This window comes from Ursus americanus, chromosome 5 (assembly GCF_024610735.1).
Source record: "Ursus americanus isolate L20-20 chromosome 5, mUrsAme1.1.p, whole genome shotgun sequence".
Taxonomy (NCBI): Eukaryota; Metazoa; Chordata; class Mammalia; order Carnivora; family Ursidae; genus Ursus; species Ursus americanus.
This window is the reverse complement of record NC_142131.1, coordinates 74,834,912-74,855,524: the sequence shown is the minus strand read 5'-3', so window position 1 is coordinate 74,855,524 and position 20,613 is coordinate 74,834,912. Positions and strand designations below refer to the sequence as shown.

Sequence of the window (20,613 nt, the reverse complement as noted above, 5' to 3'; positions counted from 1 at the left end):
GTGCTGAGTTGTAGGAGTTCTTTATATATTTTGGATATTAACCCCTTATTGGATCTATCATTTGCCAATACCTTCTTCATTCAGTAGGTTGCTTTTTGCTTTGTTAATGGTTTTCTTCACCGTGCAACCTTTTTAGGTCGATGTCACCCCCCTGTTTATGTTTGCTTTTGTTGCCCTTGTCTGAGGGAACAAATCCGAAATTTGCTTCTGAGAGTACTAAGATTATACTGCCTATGTTTTTAGCTGGGCGTTTTATGGTTTCAGGTCTCACATTTAGAGTTTATTTAAGAAAGTGGTCCAGTTTTCCCAACACCATTTATCGAAAAGACTCTCTTTTCCCCATTTGTTTGTTTATTCTTGTTACCTTTGTTGTAAATTGGCCGTAGAAGCACGGGTTTATTTCTGGGCTCTTGATCCTGTTCCATTGATCCGTGTATCCGTTTTTGTGCCAGCACCATACTGCTTTGATGACTATAGCTTTGTAGTGTGGTTGGAGATCAGAGAGCATGACCCCTCTAGCTTTGTTGTTCTTTCTCAAGATCGCTTTGCCTGTTGGGGGAGGGGTCGTATACACATCTGAGGCTCACTTGTTCTAGTTCTATGGAAAATACCACTGAAGTTGTGATCGGGATGGCACTGAATCTGTAGGTTGGCTAGCTAGCTCAGTGCTGCCAGTTCAGGAGCACATTCTGTCTTTCCACTGCATTCTGTCTTTCCACTGATTTGTGTCCTCCAGTTTTCAGAGTACGGGTCTTTCACCTCCTTCAATTTGTTCCTAAATGTGGATCCTTTTTAAAAAATAAAAGTAGGAGCCAATTATGTATATATAATTTTCTGATTTGCTTATTTAAATATTATGTTGGCTTTAAGTATTTATTATAGAAATAACATTAATTAATACATATGTATGTATTAATGAATTAATGTGTATTACAGATATGAGTAATTCCCATTCCTCAGTATTAGCTACTGAAGGTGAAGACTACCATGTGCGTAAGGCGTGGCATTGCTTCTATAATTAGCGATTTTCAGACCTCCAGGTCACCTTGTAGGACTTTTGGGACACTCTTGGCTAGCTATCCACTGAGCACCTTATCATTTGGGCTAATGTGAAGGGCATCCTAATAAAGACTAGTTTAAAAAGATTCAAGTCTGTTGAAAGATCCACAAGTATCGTAACATCGTGCTGTTGGCGCCCCTCTTCAGTGGGCTCCTGCCTTCATTGCTGTCTACTGAGACAGTTTGGCAAGCTTTACTGCCCTGGGGTCCTCTTGGGTGTGATTCCATCCAGAGGGTCCGATTTGCCTTTCACAGGCCTGTTGGTAGGTCCTCAGGTGCCCCCTTTGCTCCCAGGAGGTTGGCTGTGCCCAGGATCCATGAGTAAGTGCAGGAGCATGACCTTGCCTAGGCCCTCCCGGGGGGTACCCTGGCCCCATATATCATCGCTGACCTTACAACCCAGAAGACCCCACACCACATGCACGGGATCACGGAGCAGCCGGACTGTCATCCCTGGGTACCCTCCGTGTCTCAGGTCTCTTCCTAGGAGATCGGCACTGTGGCCTCTAATGTAAAAAAGACCCCTGCTGATGTTTTTCAGAGAAAAGGGAGCCCACGCCTTCCTTAGTACTGTTAAATGTCTGGAATAGGACAGTTATCCCTTACCTTCAACACTAGGTAGCTCTGTTGTCCGGGTTCACATCACGGAGATCTTCCCGTGGTCTGGAGGTTTTGCATATGCGGAGATAATGCATCTCTTTCCACTCCTGGTACGCCACGGTCAATTGGCTTGACGACCTCTGGTCTCAGCTTGAGAGAAGATTATGCAATGTTATTTTTTATGGACTAATGGTTATTTCTACTTCATGCATTTATGCTAATTTACTCAGCTATTATTGGTTCCTATTATACTTCCAGGTATGTAACTGATTGTTCTGTTTTTTAAGAAATCTCTCAAATTTCTGCAAGTTGCTACTTTACCATCGATATCATGCTTTAGAGCTTGTAATACATGAACCAAGTTTTCAAATCCCCACTTGCAGGCGTGCTGCTTGAGCTCGTGGGCCAGGCATTTTTGGTAAGAGGTATTAAAGTCACCAAATGCTACGGTTTCTTATCTCTGGATATTTACGTACTTGATGAACAAGAGGTTTCGTTCATGTGGCTGAGACCAAAAGTAATGACTCGTTGGGGTTCTCTTCTCTTTTGGTTTTCAGGGTGCTGGTTGCACAGCCCTGGTGGTCGCTGTAGTGGCAAGAAAGCTAGAACTTACCAAAGCAGAAAAACACGTGCACAACTTCATGATGGATACTCAGCTGACCAAAAGAGTGAGTCATCACCCTTGTGTCTTCAAAGGGAACATTGTGTGTTTCTCCACATTGGGCAGGACGAGTTCTGTCTTGACCTCTGAAGCTAAAATGACATCAAGGCCGCCTTAGAATTGCTGCCACTTTCTTTTTTTTTTTTCTTCACATGCTGAGAACAGACTCGTTCTAACTTTAGGTCAGATAGAAAATAATTGGACGACCTTGGTATTTACTCATGGATCAAAACAGACCACGTCAGTCTAAATACATAGGCACACTTAACATTTACGTCTGCAGGATCCAAGAAGGGACCAGTATTTGATCGAATAGGAAAGAACACACTGTAATCTAGAAATTTTGTGGGGAAGGGATTCAACAATGTCCTACTGAGCTTCTGTGAGCCAGTCACTGTTCTAAAGACTGGGGTTGCAACGACAGTGAGATAACTTTGAGGACCCCAAGGTAGGAGCAGAGCTATGCCCTTTCTGTGACGTAAAGGCTGGCCAGGACATGAATAATAACATCCCGATGAGAAACTACAGTACAAAACAGTAATCACAGTGCTTACGGAGCACTCACCCTGAGCGAAGTGGGGTTCCAAGCATGTCACGTATGTAAACTAGTTTCATTCTCAGACAACTTTATGAGGGAAGGGCTAGTATTAGGCCCGTTTTACAAATGTGGAGGCCAGGACACCGGGAGGTTCGGTCACTTGCTCTAAGTCATTCTGTCAAAGAGGGAAAAGATTGTTAGCCCACTCCCACTAAATTTTTAGCCTCTCCGCATCGTTACTTGAGAAACCAAAAGAAAAGGTCAGATATAAAACTAAAAATTATTTCATAGCAGTGTCGTCTTGCTCCATAACTCAGAGCAGAATCCAATCAGGTCTGTCATCGAAGTAACAAAATATGTGGTCGCTTGGCAACTTTACCCAGAAAGGAATCCATGGAGAGTTCAAATAGAGTTGCAGTTTTCAGTGTTTGTTTTTATTCACTTTTGATTTTGGTCGTATGCATAAAAGTTGGCTTAGCTCATTAGGTCAACACTTCCTAATGGATCAGTCCCTTTGCTGCACATGTGTATGCATATGGGTAGTATTTACCAAATGGAAACATGGATTCCACTTGCCTTGCTCATTTCTAAGTCTTACTGTCTGATGTTATTGGGAGACTTCGTTGCGGTTGGAAGGTCCACAGGTATTCTTGATGACCGAAGCCTCGATTGCAGACGCCATCCTCTTGGCCGGGATGTGCCCCTGTAGGATGTCTTCTAGCCTCCAGTTTTCTCTCGCTCTCCAAACTCATGAACGTTCGTGAATGTTACAGAAAAGCACAAGGAGAGGCCTAAGTGCAGAGCCGAATGGGCGGCTGGGATTCTTGGCGCTTTCAAAAAATATGCTAGGAAATAAATGAAAATACATGCCTATTAGACTATTTGTCCACATACGATCCAAAGTTGGAGCAGATATTTTCTGGATCTCAGCATGGGCTTGTTTGGATGGGTTCCTTCCTGTAGGGTTCATATCTAAGAGTCAATGTTGGGCGATGCCAAAGAGCTCTTCCCATAGAGCCCCTTGTCTAACCCAAGTGATTTTATTGTGAAGGTCGTGCACTATAAATTTCACAAGAACGAATGCCGCACGGAGGTGGGAAATGACATTAAAACACCGTAGTAGCCCATACACATCTTTTCAGCAGCACCACAAGGTGGGACAGGATCACAAATAAGAAAACCCGTGTTGAGGCGGAGGGCCCCGGGGTTCATGAGCAGGTACTTAGTTGTAACTTAAGAAGGAAACACGTCATTTCTTCTGATTGGCTTGGGGCTATTGCTATTTCGTATGCTACTTACTGAACGGACGGATGTTAAAATCCACAGTAGAACACCCCTGATGAAGAGATCTGTGATAGTCGTACGGGTCTCGTAGGATCATTTGGGAGACCTTCCAGCTTGGCTGTATCGTGGAATTAGTTGAGCTCAGGGTCACTCGATCTCAGCACGCTTGACCTTTGGGACTGGAGAGTTCTCTGTTCTGCAGCATCCTTGGTAGACCCGTGACAACCAAAAAAATGCCTCTAGACATTGTCAGATGTCCCCCCCCGCCAGGGGACAGAATTGCCCATGGTGAGAACTGCTGCTCTAGTGTGTGATTCCCCAGGGATTTGGAGACTGGGCCAATCCTCACAGCAGATATTCTTTGTGCCCAATTTATCATCTTCCTGGGAATAACACATATTTAACGAAAGTGTCCAGCGTACCTGTTATAGTTGGGGTTCTGTATTAACTGCCGAGAATGTAGAACTGAAACATCATAGCCCAGGACTGTGCCTTCCGCAAATCAGATAAAAGATCCCCCCCCCCCTCAGCTTGGCAGAAAAATGCACTTGTGTTCTTGCTTCCTTTGCTCGTGAGCCCCCCCCCCCCCAAAGCCCAGTCGGGCCCCCGTTGGGGGACTGTGGATCTAGAGGACTTCCTTTGGTTTTATGAATGGGTCTCATTTCCCCAAATGGACCACGTGTTCTGATCTTACAGCTTTTCTAGGTTCTCGTATACTTTCCTTTAGCTGGACTTGTGATGCACCATTATCTATAGGGAGTTTTTTTTTTTTTTTTTACAGAAAGCTTTTTCAGTAAGAAGTACTCGCCTAATTTCAAAGTTCACATTCTCCACAATGCTTTATTAATTCTATTATCTCATTACTACTACTTACAAGGTTAGCTGCTTTGCAGGATTACTTGGGACAGAGGTCTCTTACAGGCTGAAGAAAGGCATTCCAGCAGGCTTGCTGGCAGCTTGAATTTCATAGGCAAAATGTCACTAAGTACAGGTGCAAATGTTAAAATGGCAGCAGAATCAAACATAAATTTCTCAGGATACCCATTTCATTAGTAGAGTCAATACAATATGTGAAAATAATCGCCCTTTTATAGTCCTCTTCAACTTAGTACCATTTACTTGGAACTTGACTGCATTTGGTTATTTATGGGACTTCTAAATGGGCCCACTGATGAGCTTTTTACATAAAATACTGGAAGATGATGGCATAATAGGATCTGGAGCTCCCTTCTTCCTATGGATACCTTCTTCCTATGGATACACCAAGGCTACGACTACAGCTAATGTAATTGGCTCCGAAAATTACCTGAAGACTAGTGGGGCGGCTCTTCACGGGGGACACCTCTGGAGTACCTGATCCTGGTGACCAGGGTGGACTACGACACTTTCTACGTAAGACCGATAGTTCCAGGAGACATAGCTGGTCTACCTAATACATCGTAATGAGCAAAGAGAGTCAGACAAAACGAGGACACAGGAGCACGTTCCAAAAGAAAGAAAAAAGCAAAACCTCAGAAAGACAACGGAACAAAATGGAGGTGAGTTCAAAGGGCTAGTCCTGAAGATGCTCACCAGACTCGGGATGAACTCAGAACCTCAACAGAGACAGAAAATATAAAGAACCCGTCAGAGCTGAAGACGACAACGTCAAGAGAAAAACGCACTAGAGGGAATCGACAACAGAGCAAAGGACGCAGGAAACGGATGGAAGACAGAGTAACTCACATGATAGGGGTCCCAGAAGCGAGAGAGAAAGGGGCAGAATACTTCCCAAAGAAAGAACAGCTGAAAACTGCTCTGACCTGGGGGAAAGAAACAGACATCCAGGTCCAAGAAGCACAGAGAGACCCAAAGAGGCTGACACCACAACACATATTGAAGATAAAGAGAGAATCTTCAAAGGAGCAAGAGAGGGGCACGTGGTGTCTCAGTCGGTTAAGTGTCTGACACTTGATGTCTCAGTCGGTTAAGTGTCTGACACTTGATATTGGCTCAGGTCACGATCTCAGGGTTGTGACTTCGAGCCCCACATTAGGCTCCAAGCTCTCTGTGGAGCCTCCTTAAGATTCTGTATCTCTCTCCCTCTGCTTCCCCCCACTCCCACTCTCAATAAATTAAGGAAGGAAACAAAAAGCAACTAGTTAGGTACAGGGGAAACCCCATAAAGCCGTCAGCTGAATTTTTAGCAGCGTTTGCAGGCAAGAAGGGAGTGTCATGATATATTCAAACTGCTGAAAGGAAGAAAACCTATACCAATAATATTCTACCCAGGTAAGTTATCATTGAGAATTGAAAGAGACATAAAGGAGGTCATTGCCACTAAACCATCCTTACAAGAAACGTCAATGGGACTTCTTTAGGAAAGAAAGGCCTTAACTGGAGGAAAATTGTCACTAGTAAAATTAAATATGTGGTAAAGGTAGTAGTTAAAGACAAAACAGTAAGATCAGCTACATCTTAAGGGATACAGGAAAAGATGGTGTTATACACATAAAACACGAGTGGCAGAATAGAAAGGTAGTGCTTTTATCTATTTGAGGGAGAAAGAGAATCTGAAGCAGGCTCCACCCCCAGTGCAGAGGGGCTTGATCTCATGACCCTGAGATCATGACCTGAGCCAAAATCAAGAGTCGGATGCTTAACCCACTGAGCCACCCAAGCGCCCCTCGTAAGGTAGTGCTTTTCGAATGCCTTTGAACTTAAGTGACCATTAACTTAATAGAGACCGTTATACACTTTGGGTATTGTATATGCACATTTATGCACATTTAACCACAAGCCAAAAGCCTGTAATAGGTACACACAGAATAAAAAGAATCCTAACATAAAGCTACCAAAAGCTAACAGAGCAAGAAAAGAACAACAGAACTACAGAAACTACCAGAAAACAACAAAATGGCAGTAAGTACATACCTATCAACAATTACTTTAAGTGGACCAAATGATCCAATCAAAAGACACAACGTGACTAAATGCGTAGAAAAACGGGACCCATCTATGTGCTGCCTACAAGAGACTCGCTTTAGACGTAGGGACACATACCGACTGAAAGTGCAGGGATGGGAAAAGCCTGGGGTAGTAATGCTTAAATCAGACGAAATAGACTTCTTTAAACCAAGAGACGAAGAAGGGAATTACGTCATGATCAGGGGATCAGTCCAACAAAAGGATCTAATAATTGTATACCCAACATGTGAGCACCTAAACACATATTAATAGACATAAAGGGATTAAGTTGGCAGTAATACAATAATAGTAGGAGACTTCAACAGCCCACTTCCATCAATGGATAGATAATCCAGACAGAATTAACCAGGAAACAGCAGCTTTGAACACACATTAGACCGGTGGACCTACAGGATATATAAAGAACATTCCATCCCAAAACAAACAGCAGACTACCTATTATTTTCAAGTACACCTGGGACATTCTCCAGAACGGATCACATATCAGGCCAAAGAACAAGTCTCAATAAGTTTAAGAAGACTGAAATCATATCAAGCATCTTTTCCAACCACAATGCTCTGAAACTAGACAACAATTACAAGCAAAAACTGGAAGAGAAAAGAAGGAGGCTATGCAACATGCTACCGAATAACCAATGGGCCTATAAAGAAATCAAAGAGCAAATTTAAAAAATACCTAGAGACAGCTGAAAATGAAAACAAAGTCTTCGAGAGGCAGCGAAAGTAGTTCTTAGAAGGAAATGTATAGCAATACACGCCTGCCTCAAGAAACAAGCCACAAATAATCTAACCTTACATTTAAAGGAACTAGAAAAAAAGAACAAATAATGCCCAAAGTTAGTAGAGGGACAGAAATACTAAAAATCAGAGCCAAAATAAATGGAGACTAAAAAACAACAGAAAGGATCAATGACCGTACGAGCTGGCTCATTGAAAAGGTAAAGAAAATTGATAAATTCCCAGAAACATACACTCTCCCAAGACTGAATCAGAAAGTAGGAAACCTGAACATGCCAATTACTAGTAATAAAACTGAACCCATAATAGTAATAAACTCCCAACAAATGTCCAAGACCAAATGGCTTCACGGGTGAATTCTACCAAACATTAAGAGAATGTTACTTTACCCTTTTCATACTATTCCAAAAAGTTAGAAGAGGAAGGAATGCTCCCAGATTCATTCCACAAGGTCATCACTACCCTGATTCCCAAACGAAGACACTACGAACCGATGAACATAGGTATAAAAATCCTCAGCATGGGGCGCCTGGGTGGCTCAGTCGTTAAGTGTCTTCCTTCGGCTCAGGGCATGGTTCCAGTGTTCTGGGATCGAGCCCCATGTCAGGCTCTTCCGCTGGGAGCCTGCTTCTTCCTCTCCCACTCCCCCTGCTTGTGTTCCCTCTCTCGCTGTCTCTCTCTGTCAAATAAATAAAAAAAAAAAAAATCCTCAGCAAACTATGAGTCAGCCACATTCAACAATACATTAAAAGGATCATCCACCAACAAAATAAAAAGGCAATCTGTTACTGAATAGGAGAATATATTTGCCAAGGATATACCAATAGGAGTTAATATTCAAAATATATAAAGAACTAACATAACTACATATCAAAAAAAAAAAAAAACCCAAATAATCTATTTAAAAAATGGTTAGAGGGCCTGAACAGAAATTTTCCAAAGACACACAGAAGGCCAACAGGCACATGAAAAGATGCTCAGTATCACTCAGCATCGAGAAAATCCAAATCAAAATGGTTAGTATCAAAAAGACAAGATATAACGAGTGTTGAGGAGATGTAGAAATAAGGTAACCCTCATGAACTGTTGGTGGGAATGTAAATTGGTACAGCCGCTATGGAAGTGACATAGGGGTGCCTAAAAAAATTAAAACTAGAAATACTCTACGATCTAGCTCTTTCACTTCTGGGCATTGAAAACAGAACACTAGTTAGAAAAGATGTATGTACCTCTCTGTTTATTGCATTGTTTAAAATAGCTAAGATATGTAAGTTTCAATCACCAGATGAATGGATACAGAAGATATGAGACATATATACCATGGAATAGTCCTCAGCTACAAAAAGGATGAAATGTTGCAGTTTGCGACAACATGGACAGAGCGAGAGAGTATCATACAATGTGACATAAGTCAGACGAACACAAGGTACCATATGATTTCATTCATAGGTGGAAGTTAAGAAACACATGAATAAACAAATTTAAAAAGAGACACAGACCAAAAACTAAAACAAAACAAAATCAGGCTTTTAAATACCCAGAACCAACTGATACTTGCCAGACGAAAGTGGGGTTTGGCGATGGGCAAGATAGTTGAAGGGGATTAAGACGTACAAACTTCCAGTTAGAAAATGAATAAGTCAAGTGGAGCGTCGGGAATATAGTCAATATTCTTGTGACCACTTTGCACGATGGCATGCAGACGGTAAGTGCGCTAATGCTGAGCATTGTGTAACATGGACAATTGTCAAGTCACCATGTAGTCCACACCCAACTAATGCAACACTGTCAACTAGAATTTCAAAAGAGTTCAAAAGTCTGAATGATCAGCAATGATTTCTGGGACACAGCCGAGAGCAAACAGGGACCTGAAACCCATACACGGTTACCAAGAAGAATGTTCAAGATACAAGTTCAAGGGTGCTCTTTATGGCTAGAGAAAACTACAACTCTCCCCAGAAATACCGCCCAGAAGAAATCTTTTTTTTTTTTTTTTTTCCCTGAAGGTCAACAGGCGTAATGATTATAGACATTCTGCAATCTGACCAGGCTTGTTGTAAAGCAGCAGCAGTATGAATGTTAAACAAACGATTCTTCCTTCCAGGAAGAAATGTAACTTTCCAAGCCTCCCATTGTGTCTCTTAACTGCACTGAACAATTTCCAGGAAGAATTATTCACCGTGCCCAACTTTCCAGAGGAACAATTTCGTATAGAAGTCGTGTCTCTGTTTGACAACCGTAGCCACGTAAAATACTATGTTTGAAAGCAGACCACACTATTCGTTGAGCAGTACGTATTAGGGGAGACTGTTGCATGTTAATTCCAAAAGTGTACACGCCACGCTACAATTCAAAAATGGCCAAGGAGGTACACAGACCCAGAATAGTCTAATGATGTCAAAATGAAAGCACTAATAGCGATAACGTGTCACAGGGCTTGGGAAGACAGGACCTGCTCTTTTCGTAGACTTGCAGCTTATCGCGGGACAGACACAGCGCCTTTACCGAGCTCTGTCTTTTGGAAATATTATTACTCTTCATATATATATATCTGAACCAAGAAGAAATCCTGGAGTTTAGCCCTCTGCATACTTCCATTTGGGAAGGCAACTTGAAAACAAGCAATTCTGGGAGCCCCGACATAATTTTTTAAAGTAGCTAGAATGTGCCGCAAAAGATAATTATACATATTAATGTCCACTGTGGGTGTTTCCGATCCTGTTAAGAATTCTCAATAAGATCCATAATAAGAACACCATTATGCAGTTATGTAATTTTGTTTCCTGCGTGCCTCTTAGCAAGTGAACAGAAATTCTGGAGGATTTAGTCTACGGAGCTTTCACATTGTGCTTGGTGACATAAGCCCAGTGGGTGAAAACACAGAACGAAGGATCACTTGGCCTTACCCTGTTCCAAAGCTCCAGCGTTCACCCGGCCCCACGTAGCTGCTCCGAAGGGGGCCCGGGTAGCCTGTGGTGTTGGTGTTCCGGCTTGGAAGCCTTGTCTGTGTTGGTCCCAGGATCCCGGACGCATCTCCCACAGCACACGAGGCAACATTTCACCCATTTTACTGTCGTTAGGAGAACGAGGGGCAGGAAACTCTCGCTCCTCAGGCAGAGGTGACGTCCCTTCCTCTGACATTCGGGAAGAGTGGGAAGCATGACCATCTCCCTCCTCTGAAGGGAGCGGCAAGAGGAAAAAGGACAAAGAAACAGAGATTTCTTCTTTAAGAATCAGAGTAGTCAAAAGCACGGGAAGACGATCAAGAAAGCACCCTTGAAGACAGGGCTCTAATAACCTGTCTCTCTAGGTTTGAGCGAAGCCAAGTTTCAATTACAAGTCCATCAGCTTTAAGGGCTTTTGTGGTTTATCAAGTATTGTTACACTTAGAGATATTGTTTACCTTACTACCTATGGCTTTAATTCTTTTTTTTATCATTACCTGTAAGTCAGCAGCAGAACAGTTCATATCCTTTCTACCTGTGAAGGTGACACAGGGCATCGGGGTAAGTGCTATGACCTGCAGTAGTATTGTCGCTTGTAGGGCCTTTGTTTTCTCAAAATACCAGATTATCAATATACCTGTCAAACTGTTTCTGATAAAAGATTTTAATCGGAGTTGAGCATGAGTCAGGCCGAGCAGATGTTCATGTTTTCCTTTTTTCTCTCCTTATTTTTTGATGTACAGGAAAGAAGTTCTATTTCACCGTGGCCTTGGCCCATAAATTGGCACTAGAATTATTACAGCTACTGATTTCGGGGGGCCGTGTCTGTGATCTCCCCATCACAACTATCATGGTTTTTAACATGCGATAGACACTTAATAAGTCTGTTGAATTAGGAAGTGGACATTAGGGAAGACCTGGTTAGGTCTCTTCTGTAACCTGTACACCCTTCTTATCCAAAGGGTCCCTTGGTTGATAAGTATGTCTCTGTGGTTCATGATTAGAAGTTTTTATGATGCAAAGTATACACTATGGTATCAAATATTTGCACTAGGGAGACACAAAGATTAGTGCCAAGACCCCTGCCTGCTGAGAGTCTGTAAATGCCCCCAAAGGGCCAGAGGGAGCTCCAGGGTTACATTGCGAGATGACCGTATGGCAGGGTTCTTCGTTAACAAAAGAAACTTGCCCTCTAAGTCAACTTCCCTTTCACCTAAACCATCACTAATGCACAGACCTACTTCCCTTCTCCAGTTGGCTATCACCGCCCTGTAACAATTCCCTTTGTTCAAACCTGTGGAACACTGAGGTACTTTGTACCCTGTTTTCTCACTGTCCTCCGTCCCTTTCAGCCCTGAGAGGGACTGGAAAAACCCACTTATCCCAGGCACATGTGATCACTAGGGGGAGGATGTTGTCTTGTGGCCGCCATCTTGAAAAATACCACTTAAATGGGATGCCTTCAGAGTTTAATTCTTGTGTTTCAAAACCTATCAGGGAGTTAGAAAGGGGGACGTTTCAACACCAATGTGTCTATCTCACAGCTTTATCCAAAGCAGCCGTAGGGATTTCATTGTCAGATGAGGAATCATTTTCGTTTTTAGCCTGTCAACTACGATGAGCGTTTTGTGCATACAAATCCTGCCACAAAGACCTTGGGGGTGTCAACCTACCCCAGTAATCTCAGAAATTCAGGTTCCCTGCTCCCCTCCAGCCATTCCCCCACCATCCCAAGGAGAACAGAAAATCATTTAAAATACATCGAGGGCAAGCAGCAATTCACCTTTTTAAAGATTTAAGAGCTGGAGGGATTTGGCATTTGCTGTTTATGGGTGGGAATCCAAAGCAAAATCAGCTGTTACGTTCTCTTGCAAACATTCCTATGTTCAACTGCTGTGTTACCGTCCCACCTGTTTTCACCAAGTTTTCTACCTTTCTCCTGTCTTGAGCTGATCAAATCAAGGAGGGGGCATCCATCAGGTTCCCTTTCCAACTTCGAGGCAGCTAAAGCCGTTCAGACAGCTGAGACCTCCCTTGCCTGGCCCTTCTGTTCCCTGGTGGGGAAGGGCCTACGCCAACCCCAGTCGGCGCTGGCCGGTAACTTCCTACCCCTTTCCCCTTAAAAGCAAGGTCCTCAACCCTTGGCCACTTACGCAGCATCCTTACCTCTGCAACAGATGTAAGGATCCGATGGAGGAAAAGCCTTCCCAAAGGCGACTCGCACCCCTGTAGAGAAGAGAACTCTGTTTCTGTAAGAAGGAAGAGCCAAGAACTTAACCGGAACCCCTTTCAGCTTCACTGTGGACACCAGTGTTGTGTCTTGGACCCACTGCGGGTGCTCAACACCTCCTATTTCAATCCTGTTTCCACTACTTTTGGAATGAATGCTCTCCGTACGGAGTCCGAGGACTATCCGGAGGAAATGCCTCATAAACCAAAGTCGCTGCTAAAAGCAGCTCCAAGAAGCGAGTCATTTTCTTCACGTGGGTTCTAGGCATACAGTTTCACTCGGGAAGACACCTTTACAGCAGCATGCACGGGAGTCTCCGTCAGCTACCACACCTGAGGCTGTCTGGGCTGGAAGTGAAAAAATACACGTACATCCCCGCGATCAGAGCTGCACGGTAACGCTAAGACTCTTCCTAGTGGAAAACTAGGGCCCGAAAAGACTTGGGTAATAATTCTACTTTTCTCATGTAGGGAAGAGAAAACTCAAGTCCTGTGAGGTTTAACGAGTCTCCTTGACCTGACTTAGCTCGTCCAAAGTCAAGAACTCAGAACCATTCCTCAAGTCCGGTTCACTGCTCTGTTTTCCCCACCACTTCGCCTTTCTTACAAACTCATCTTCCCCTACCCAGCTCCGCCAGAAACCTCCTTTATCCATCACTCAGAAGAATTCAATGGATCAACGTCTTTTTTAATTAGTTTCAGAGCTAGAATTTAGTGATTGGTCAGTTGCATACAACACCCAGTGCTCCTCACATCAAGAGCCCTCCTTAGTGCCCATCAGCCAGTTACCCCAGCCCCCCAGCCCCCTCCCCTCCGGCAACCCTCAGTTTGTTTCCTAGAGCTAAGGGTCTCTCCTGCTTTGCCTCATGGATCAACTTCTTCGAGTACGTCATTAATCATAAGCCTAAGTGAAACCTCTGGGTCATCAGACCCTGCACTGTGAGCAAGGAAGAGGCTCACCTTGGCTTTGCCTGGGCCTCTATCGGGTTCCAGGCATTGCCGAAGATGCTGATCACGGAGGCAAGTGCTTGAATGTTACGAGGAGGTACTCGCACCTTCCATCAGCTACACGAGGTCTTGGCAGTGCTACTGAAACACTTAAATCCTTTAGGTTTGTCTCATCCATTTGAAATGCAGCGTCTTTAACCAACGAGATCACGACAACCCAGACTGTCGGTTCGTGAAAGCGTGCTAACACGCATACAGTTTGCTAGGTCACCCTGGGCGGGCAGAAGAACAGGGCTGCTTGGACATTCAGCAGTGGATACCTGCCCTTCCTGTCGTTTTGCAGCCAAAAATGCCAAACAAGCTTGCAAGAGACAAGACTCACCTTGGCCTTCTGGCATTTTGCCTTCCTGCAGGGAAACGCAGAACATGGGGAAAGCAATGGCAACACAGTGGGTGGGGGAAGCAGCACCTTTTCTTTTTTTTCTTTCCCCCTAGTGTTACTAGACAAGTCACAAGCACCTCTTGATTTCTTAAACTGCTTGAGTGAAAAGGTTCCTGGGGGAGTAGAGGTTAGCCCAGAAAGAGTTGAGTACCTCCCTAATATTCCATTTTAAATGTGGTTCCCAGACAGAAACAGAAAATATTATTTTTTTCTTCTTGAGAAACAGTTACTCAACAGAGCTAGAACTTACCGTGATCATTCAGTTGATGAATGTGACCCCCCCCCCAGCCACATTGCAAAGGATTCTGCTCTGGAATTTATCAACCGTTGTGTTCGTTTGTTTTCTTAACAGGTGAAAAACGCAGCTGCCAATGTACTCAGGGAAACATGGCTAATTTACAAAAATACAAAGCTAGTAAAAAAGATAGATCATGCAAAAGTAAGAAAACATCAACGAAAATTCTTGCAAGCTATTCACCAGTAAGTACCATTTCTCATTCACTGCCTTCCTGCTTGGGTAGCTCTGGGTCCCAATGCTCACACTCAAGGGAAAAAAACAAAACAGAAAAAAAACGCTGTCATGTCCGCGCCCGGAAGACGTTATTTGGCATTTTAGTAATTCCACAAATGAGATCCTGAGAAGACTGTCAGTTCTTTTTAGGACTAAAAAAAATCATTCCTTATGGGGAGAATCGTCATTTACTGTATTAATGTAAATGTCTTCTCGGGTTCTGTCTTTAGAAACAATATTTTCAGTGGCAGTTGTATTTCTTCGTATAGCTTAATTATTCATCTAGTTTGCTCTAGGACGTTTAGTTTGTATCTACTGCAAAATCTTGACATTTACTATTTTATAACCTATATGGATTTTTTTTTTTTTTTTACCACACTGCCAACATGTTTCTATGACAGTAGTCTAGACGCTTGATTTAATACTTGCATTTTTAAATTAGTCTTTATTCAGGACTCGGGATTTTCTATATGCTACGTGGTCATTATAGGTTTTATAGTGCCTATAGACCGTATACTCTCCCACCATTATTCTGACTTTATCCAGACCGTCTTTATTCACTTTGTGCAAGTTCTTCACGCCATTTCGTCGTAACGCTATATATAACCATCATAGACTTTTAAAGGACAAATGCCTCTGTAGTGAGTTTCAATAATGACTTGAAAGCACCAGTTCTTTCTCCCCCAGGCTGGCAACATCCTTACCGTAAGTACATTCTCGTGGGCGTCCATCTCGAGGCTGTGTAGCCTTGCTCTTGAGCCCAGGCCATTTCTGTGTGGGGAAGAGCAGATCCGTCACCTGGGTGGGTCAGAAAAGTAGCTTTCCTCACGCAGCCTACCGGGGGGAGTCATGGAAAGGTGGGTCGACACACTAGGTATCCTGATGAGACGGCAAGAGGTGTCGTTCTCGGCGCTGCCTAGCGTGGTAGACCAGAAAGCTCTGAAGCTGGAGTTTCTATGGTACGTCCTCAGGAAGTACCTAGGTAATCGATTACACTGAGAGTCTCTGGGACATCACTCAGCATTCAAGCGCTACCCTTTCACCTCTCCCTCCAACTAGCTATCGCTGAAAACGTGGACAAGGTGTAGAAATTGCTACCTTAATGAGAATAAAGTCCAGGCACCCCAAGACGTAAACTAGAGGGAGCCTCTGCACGTACAGTACAGTAGCTGGCCCCTGTGGCTACTCAGAGCGCTTTAGTCACGTTCTTGCTGCCACCAGCACCAAAGTGACATCGTCTCCCCTTTATCTCGGGGACGTCGCTCTGTGCCCCCAACTATGCTTTTCATCCCGTTGTAAGGAACGGCTAGAACGTTAAGATATTACTCTGTCCAAGTCTGGGAAATCGTCAGAGGGAAACACAGAGGGACACCGGATCAGATCTGGCTCCCAAGCGGAAACTGCCTGCTGGAGATCACAGCTGCCTCTACAACCAAATCCCACCCCTGGGAGCCTCCACATCTTGTGTCCTTCAAGTTTAGATCTAAGAGAGCAAGTCCCCTGAGAGACGCTGAGCCCTCACCTCTGAGGAAAAGGCCACCTCCTCAAGGGTCCCCGGGCACCCCTCTCCTGGTAGAGTGGGCATCCCTACACCCCCACAGGTGTACCACAATGTCCATCCAAGAGGTACACACCCTATACTGTGGAGAAATCATTCTTTGTTCTTTTAATGTTTCAGCACGAACCTACGTTGTGCAAGTATATTAAAAAGAAAACTTACCTTTGTGGGTGTGGGCGGGTGTGGTCAGTCTACGGGTCCAGCAACCACACATGCCATTTCCTCCAGGACCATATTTATAACCCTTTCTGTGTGATGTACCTATTAAATAGAAAAGGAAATGTGATTGCCCTTGGGTGCCATTGATGTTTTTATACAACAAAACTATTGCAAACACTGCTTTGATAGTTTCTGTAACAATTTTGTAGCCACGTGTGAATGGTGGGTATTTATATTTTTATCTGCCTTGTCCCAAAATGCACTCATGCTCCAGTTGTGGGGAGGGGGGCAGCTTAGGGGTGTTCACTGTAAATTTTTTCAACTCTTCGGCACATTTGAAAATTTTTATAGTACGTCAGAAAAAAATATTGGGGGAAGCGAGGTTGAAAAACTGTCCCCAAGCAATGGTTAGATTGCTAGAAGGTGCTAGATTGTTCCTGAGGGTTTCACATGGGTCTTCCAGAATCCTGCTCTGGGATAGAGTAAGAGAGGAAGCCATTCATGATTCTTCTGCTTCTTGCAGACAGACATTTCTCATTCTGTTTCTCGAGTAGCAGCCATGTACTTCTAACATAGATAAGCTTTGAGCGACGGGAATGTTCTGAATTGTTTTATAATTTAGTCTTGGGGTTATTCGATTTCCTTTGAGGTGGGAGGGTGTTTATACTATGTAAAAAAAAAAAAAAGTACAACTGAGCATTTAAATGGGCTGGGTTTTGGCTAGATTATTCTAATGGTGCCTAATCTCTCATTTTAAGTGAGTGAGTGAAGTCATGCAGGAAAGCACACAGGGCTCGATTCTTCAGGGCAAGGCTCCCATTGCCCGCTATCCAGACAACAGATTTACAAATTCATTGGCTAGAGCTCTGCTGGCCTCTCCCATCCTCTGATTTGTCCTGAGAGCTTTTCCGGAGCTTGATCTGGACTCCCCTCTTCCCAGCGTCTCTCCCTGACACATGGCCTCCCTAGTCTCCGGTAGATGCCTGCTTCTCCAGGCTCCGTCCTCTTTTCAGTAACAGATCTGTCTTTTGGGATCATCACTTAGTGCCAGGAAGCACTCTGTTCCTGTAGACCTTTGAGCACTTTTTCTGGTATCAGCATTAACTCTTTTAAAGTGTATCATTCTTCTATCTATCTCAACTACAGACCCGGCAATCAACATGAACTTGTCTCGGAGCCGAGAAATTCAGTACACAGAATTTCTCTGACACTGAGTTTTTGGGCTACCCACCTTTTAGGCTTCTGCACAGCCCCAACTCGGAAGAGATGTGCCCCCTCCAAAAAACACCAGCAACATTACAAGCCCGTTGTTGAGACGCTTGTCCCTATGACACTCCTACGAGGCCAAAAGGGGTCTTGTAGTTCACTTGGACATCGTGTATCAAAGAAAGAGGCCACAATGACCTGGTAGAGGTTCTTTCTTCGGAACCTTCGTTCTGGGGAAAGCGCTGTGTTTCAGGTGGGGCAGTCTCTCAGCAGGAAAGGGTGCTAATATAATTGCACAGTGTTGTTCTGTGATCACTGTGCCCAAATCCTGCAGAACCGTACCAGGATCTTCCCGCCAATGAATCGAGCCCCCTGTGCACAACTGAACACCACGCTGTGTTATTGTTTTGTTCCAGAATATTTTACAGTTTCTTTTCTTTTGTTTTGTCTTTTTATTTCAACAAAATGAAAATAGAGCTCGGAAGTAAGTTGTGTGAGCCGCTCCCCTCAACATTTGCAGAATTTTCTACCGGCTGCATGCACCCAAGCGGATCCTTTATTTGTGAATTTCAGTAGTCTGATTGCTGCTATGGAAATGTGATCCAAAATCATGATCTTTTCCTGTGATAAGTGAAGTTCACAAGGAAGAAGTCAACATATGTTCCTTATTCTTCTTTTCAGGGGTGGGGGGGGTGAAGTAAAACACACACCTGCATGTTACCTTTTATTCTGGTAGCTGCAGCTTTAAGTAGGCTTTTTTCCTGCCGGTTCTATGGTTCAGGCAGTCTCAGGAGCAGCAAGGCAAGATGATTGAAGTTCGAGGAGCTTAGGGGAGTCCAGTCGAATGGGGCTGCTCTATGGCAGCTTTCCGGATTCGTGGAAAAGAAAATGGGCAAAATTCTACTGTCAGAAACATACTATAGGAATTCCAGAGAAGCAAAGTAGGCTTCACTGTTTGGAAGACAGAGTACCCACCTCAGCGAAGGGACCAGCACTCCGGCCCTTCCGTGGACCGGCCAAGCTCAGGACTCTGCCCGGACGCACCAGTTGCTGGAGGGCTTCTGAGCTGGTTCCCCAAACTCGGCTCATGCACGTGCCGGCTCTCCTTATTTCTTAAATCTGAAAACAAAGCTTGCTGTAAGTCCCTATCACAAAATGGCTAACAGACAAAAAACAAAAACAAAACCAAAAAACCATTCCCAGCAAAGAGAGGTAAAAGCAGCATCAGCCGACCATCGAAACAGTGGCGTTGAATTCTAGCCACGGACTGTTGCTTGCACAAAGCTCTCAGCTGAAATCCTGCTCTTTCTTCAAAAAGGAGAGACTAGCAGGTGTTGGGAGATAAAAACAGGATAGGACCAGCCTGAGACATTTTTCCTGTAATCATCAAGAACTGGAAGAGAATTAAAGAGAAGAACTGTCTCTCCATCTGGTTTGGTATTTAAGGTCTTCTGGGTTGCGTGTCGCTTAGCCCCCTAGAATACCTCTGCTGGTATAAATCCAGCATCTCAGAGCCACTGTCCCAACCTGAGCCAGTTCGTTTCCTCCATTAAGAAACTGAAGGTCAAATTAGGGCCAGGGAGAATGGAGTCCATGTCTGGCCCCTTTGTTCTCTCTAGTACATTTCTGTAGAATGACCCCACACGTGTTTCAAGGTGGTTGGTTTTTTTGTTCTTTGGGGTTTTGGGTTTGTTTTTGCAGGGGAGGGACGGGACTTGTTTTTAAAAGGCAGACATCAGGAGCTATAATCCTTGTAACTACTTAGAGAAACCTAGCTCAAAGACGTGTTAGATTTAAATACATATTTGTAAATTTCTTTTACACTTAAACATATTCCGTCTCTAGAATAGCATAGAAAGGACCAATTAACTGAGCTCCAAGCCTTCCAATAGAGAAACACAGTCTCGCGATGACGAGTTACAACCTTAAGCTGTTTCAGATGGTTAAATATCGTGTTATAGGCAGGTGTCAGTTAAACCCATACTGGCAGAAGGAACTCTATCTTGACTGTCAGGCAGATTTGGGGACATATTGGATATCGTAGTTTCAAAACAAAATCACTGCGCATCACGAACATTTGGTGCAAAAATCTCCCTGACAGTAAAATCTTGCCCTGTGAATTTTTTATCCCTCTTTTGTAATTACCTTTCATTGAAATTGGGAAATTAGCAAAATGACTCTCTCCAACGTCAACACTATACTTTGCAAACAACATGTCATCAAGGCAATAAGGTTAGCATGGACTTTTTTTTTTTTTTTTTTTAACTAAGTAACTGAGAGAGACTCGCTCCTCTCCTGGAGCATGGCTTTGAATCGTTGGCTTAAAGAACAAGAAACCACTTTTCTCTTGTTGGAAAATCTTAATTTCTTGGTATGGAGTAAGCAACGAATATTTTTTGAGCTATTATAGTAAATAAGGAATAGTAAGAGTTGTCATTCAGAAAGATTTAAAAAAAAAAAACCACTGGTCTTTTGACTGTCAATCAGATATACGCAATGATATTTCAAAGTATCTAAAAGTAACTTTACGAGTAGCGGTCCCATCTGTCAGACATTTTAATTGTCCGCTGACTTTTATCTACAATAAAAAATTAAGGGAAATTCTCCCAAGGAAATGGTCTGGCTTCCCTTCAAATTCAAGGCAGCGAAGATAAAAGTCAAGCGAAACACAATGAAGAATAAGGGAATTATATGATATACGTTATCTTGCTGCTGGTTGAATAAAAGCTTTGTTTTTGCTAATAAGAATCTCACTTATCACTGTGTTT

At 43.5% G+C, this 20,613-nt stretch overlaps 1 protein-coding gene across 1 annotated transcript in view; it reads left to right on the top strand.

The window, feature by feature from the left end:
* Nucleotides 1-20,613, top strand: part of KCNN2 (potassium calcium-activated channel subfamily N member 2) — a 142,909-nt gene that overhangs the window by 118,333 nt on the left and 3,963 nt on the right. Inside the window, exons 5-6 of the mRNA XM_045794907.2 lie at nt 2,217-2,327; nt 14,764-14,891. Coding sequence (XP_045650863.2) covers nt 2,217-2,327; nt 14,764-14,891 — 239 coding nt within the window. The remainder of the gene's footprint in view (nt 1-2,216; nt 2,328-14,763; nt 14,892-20,613) is intronic.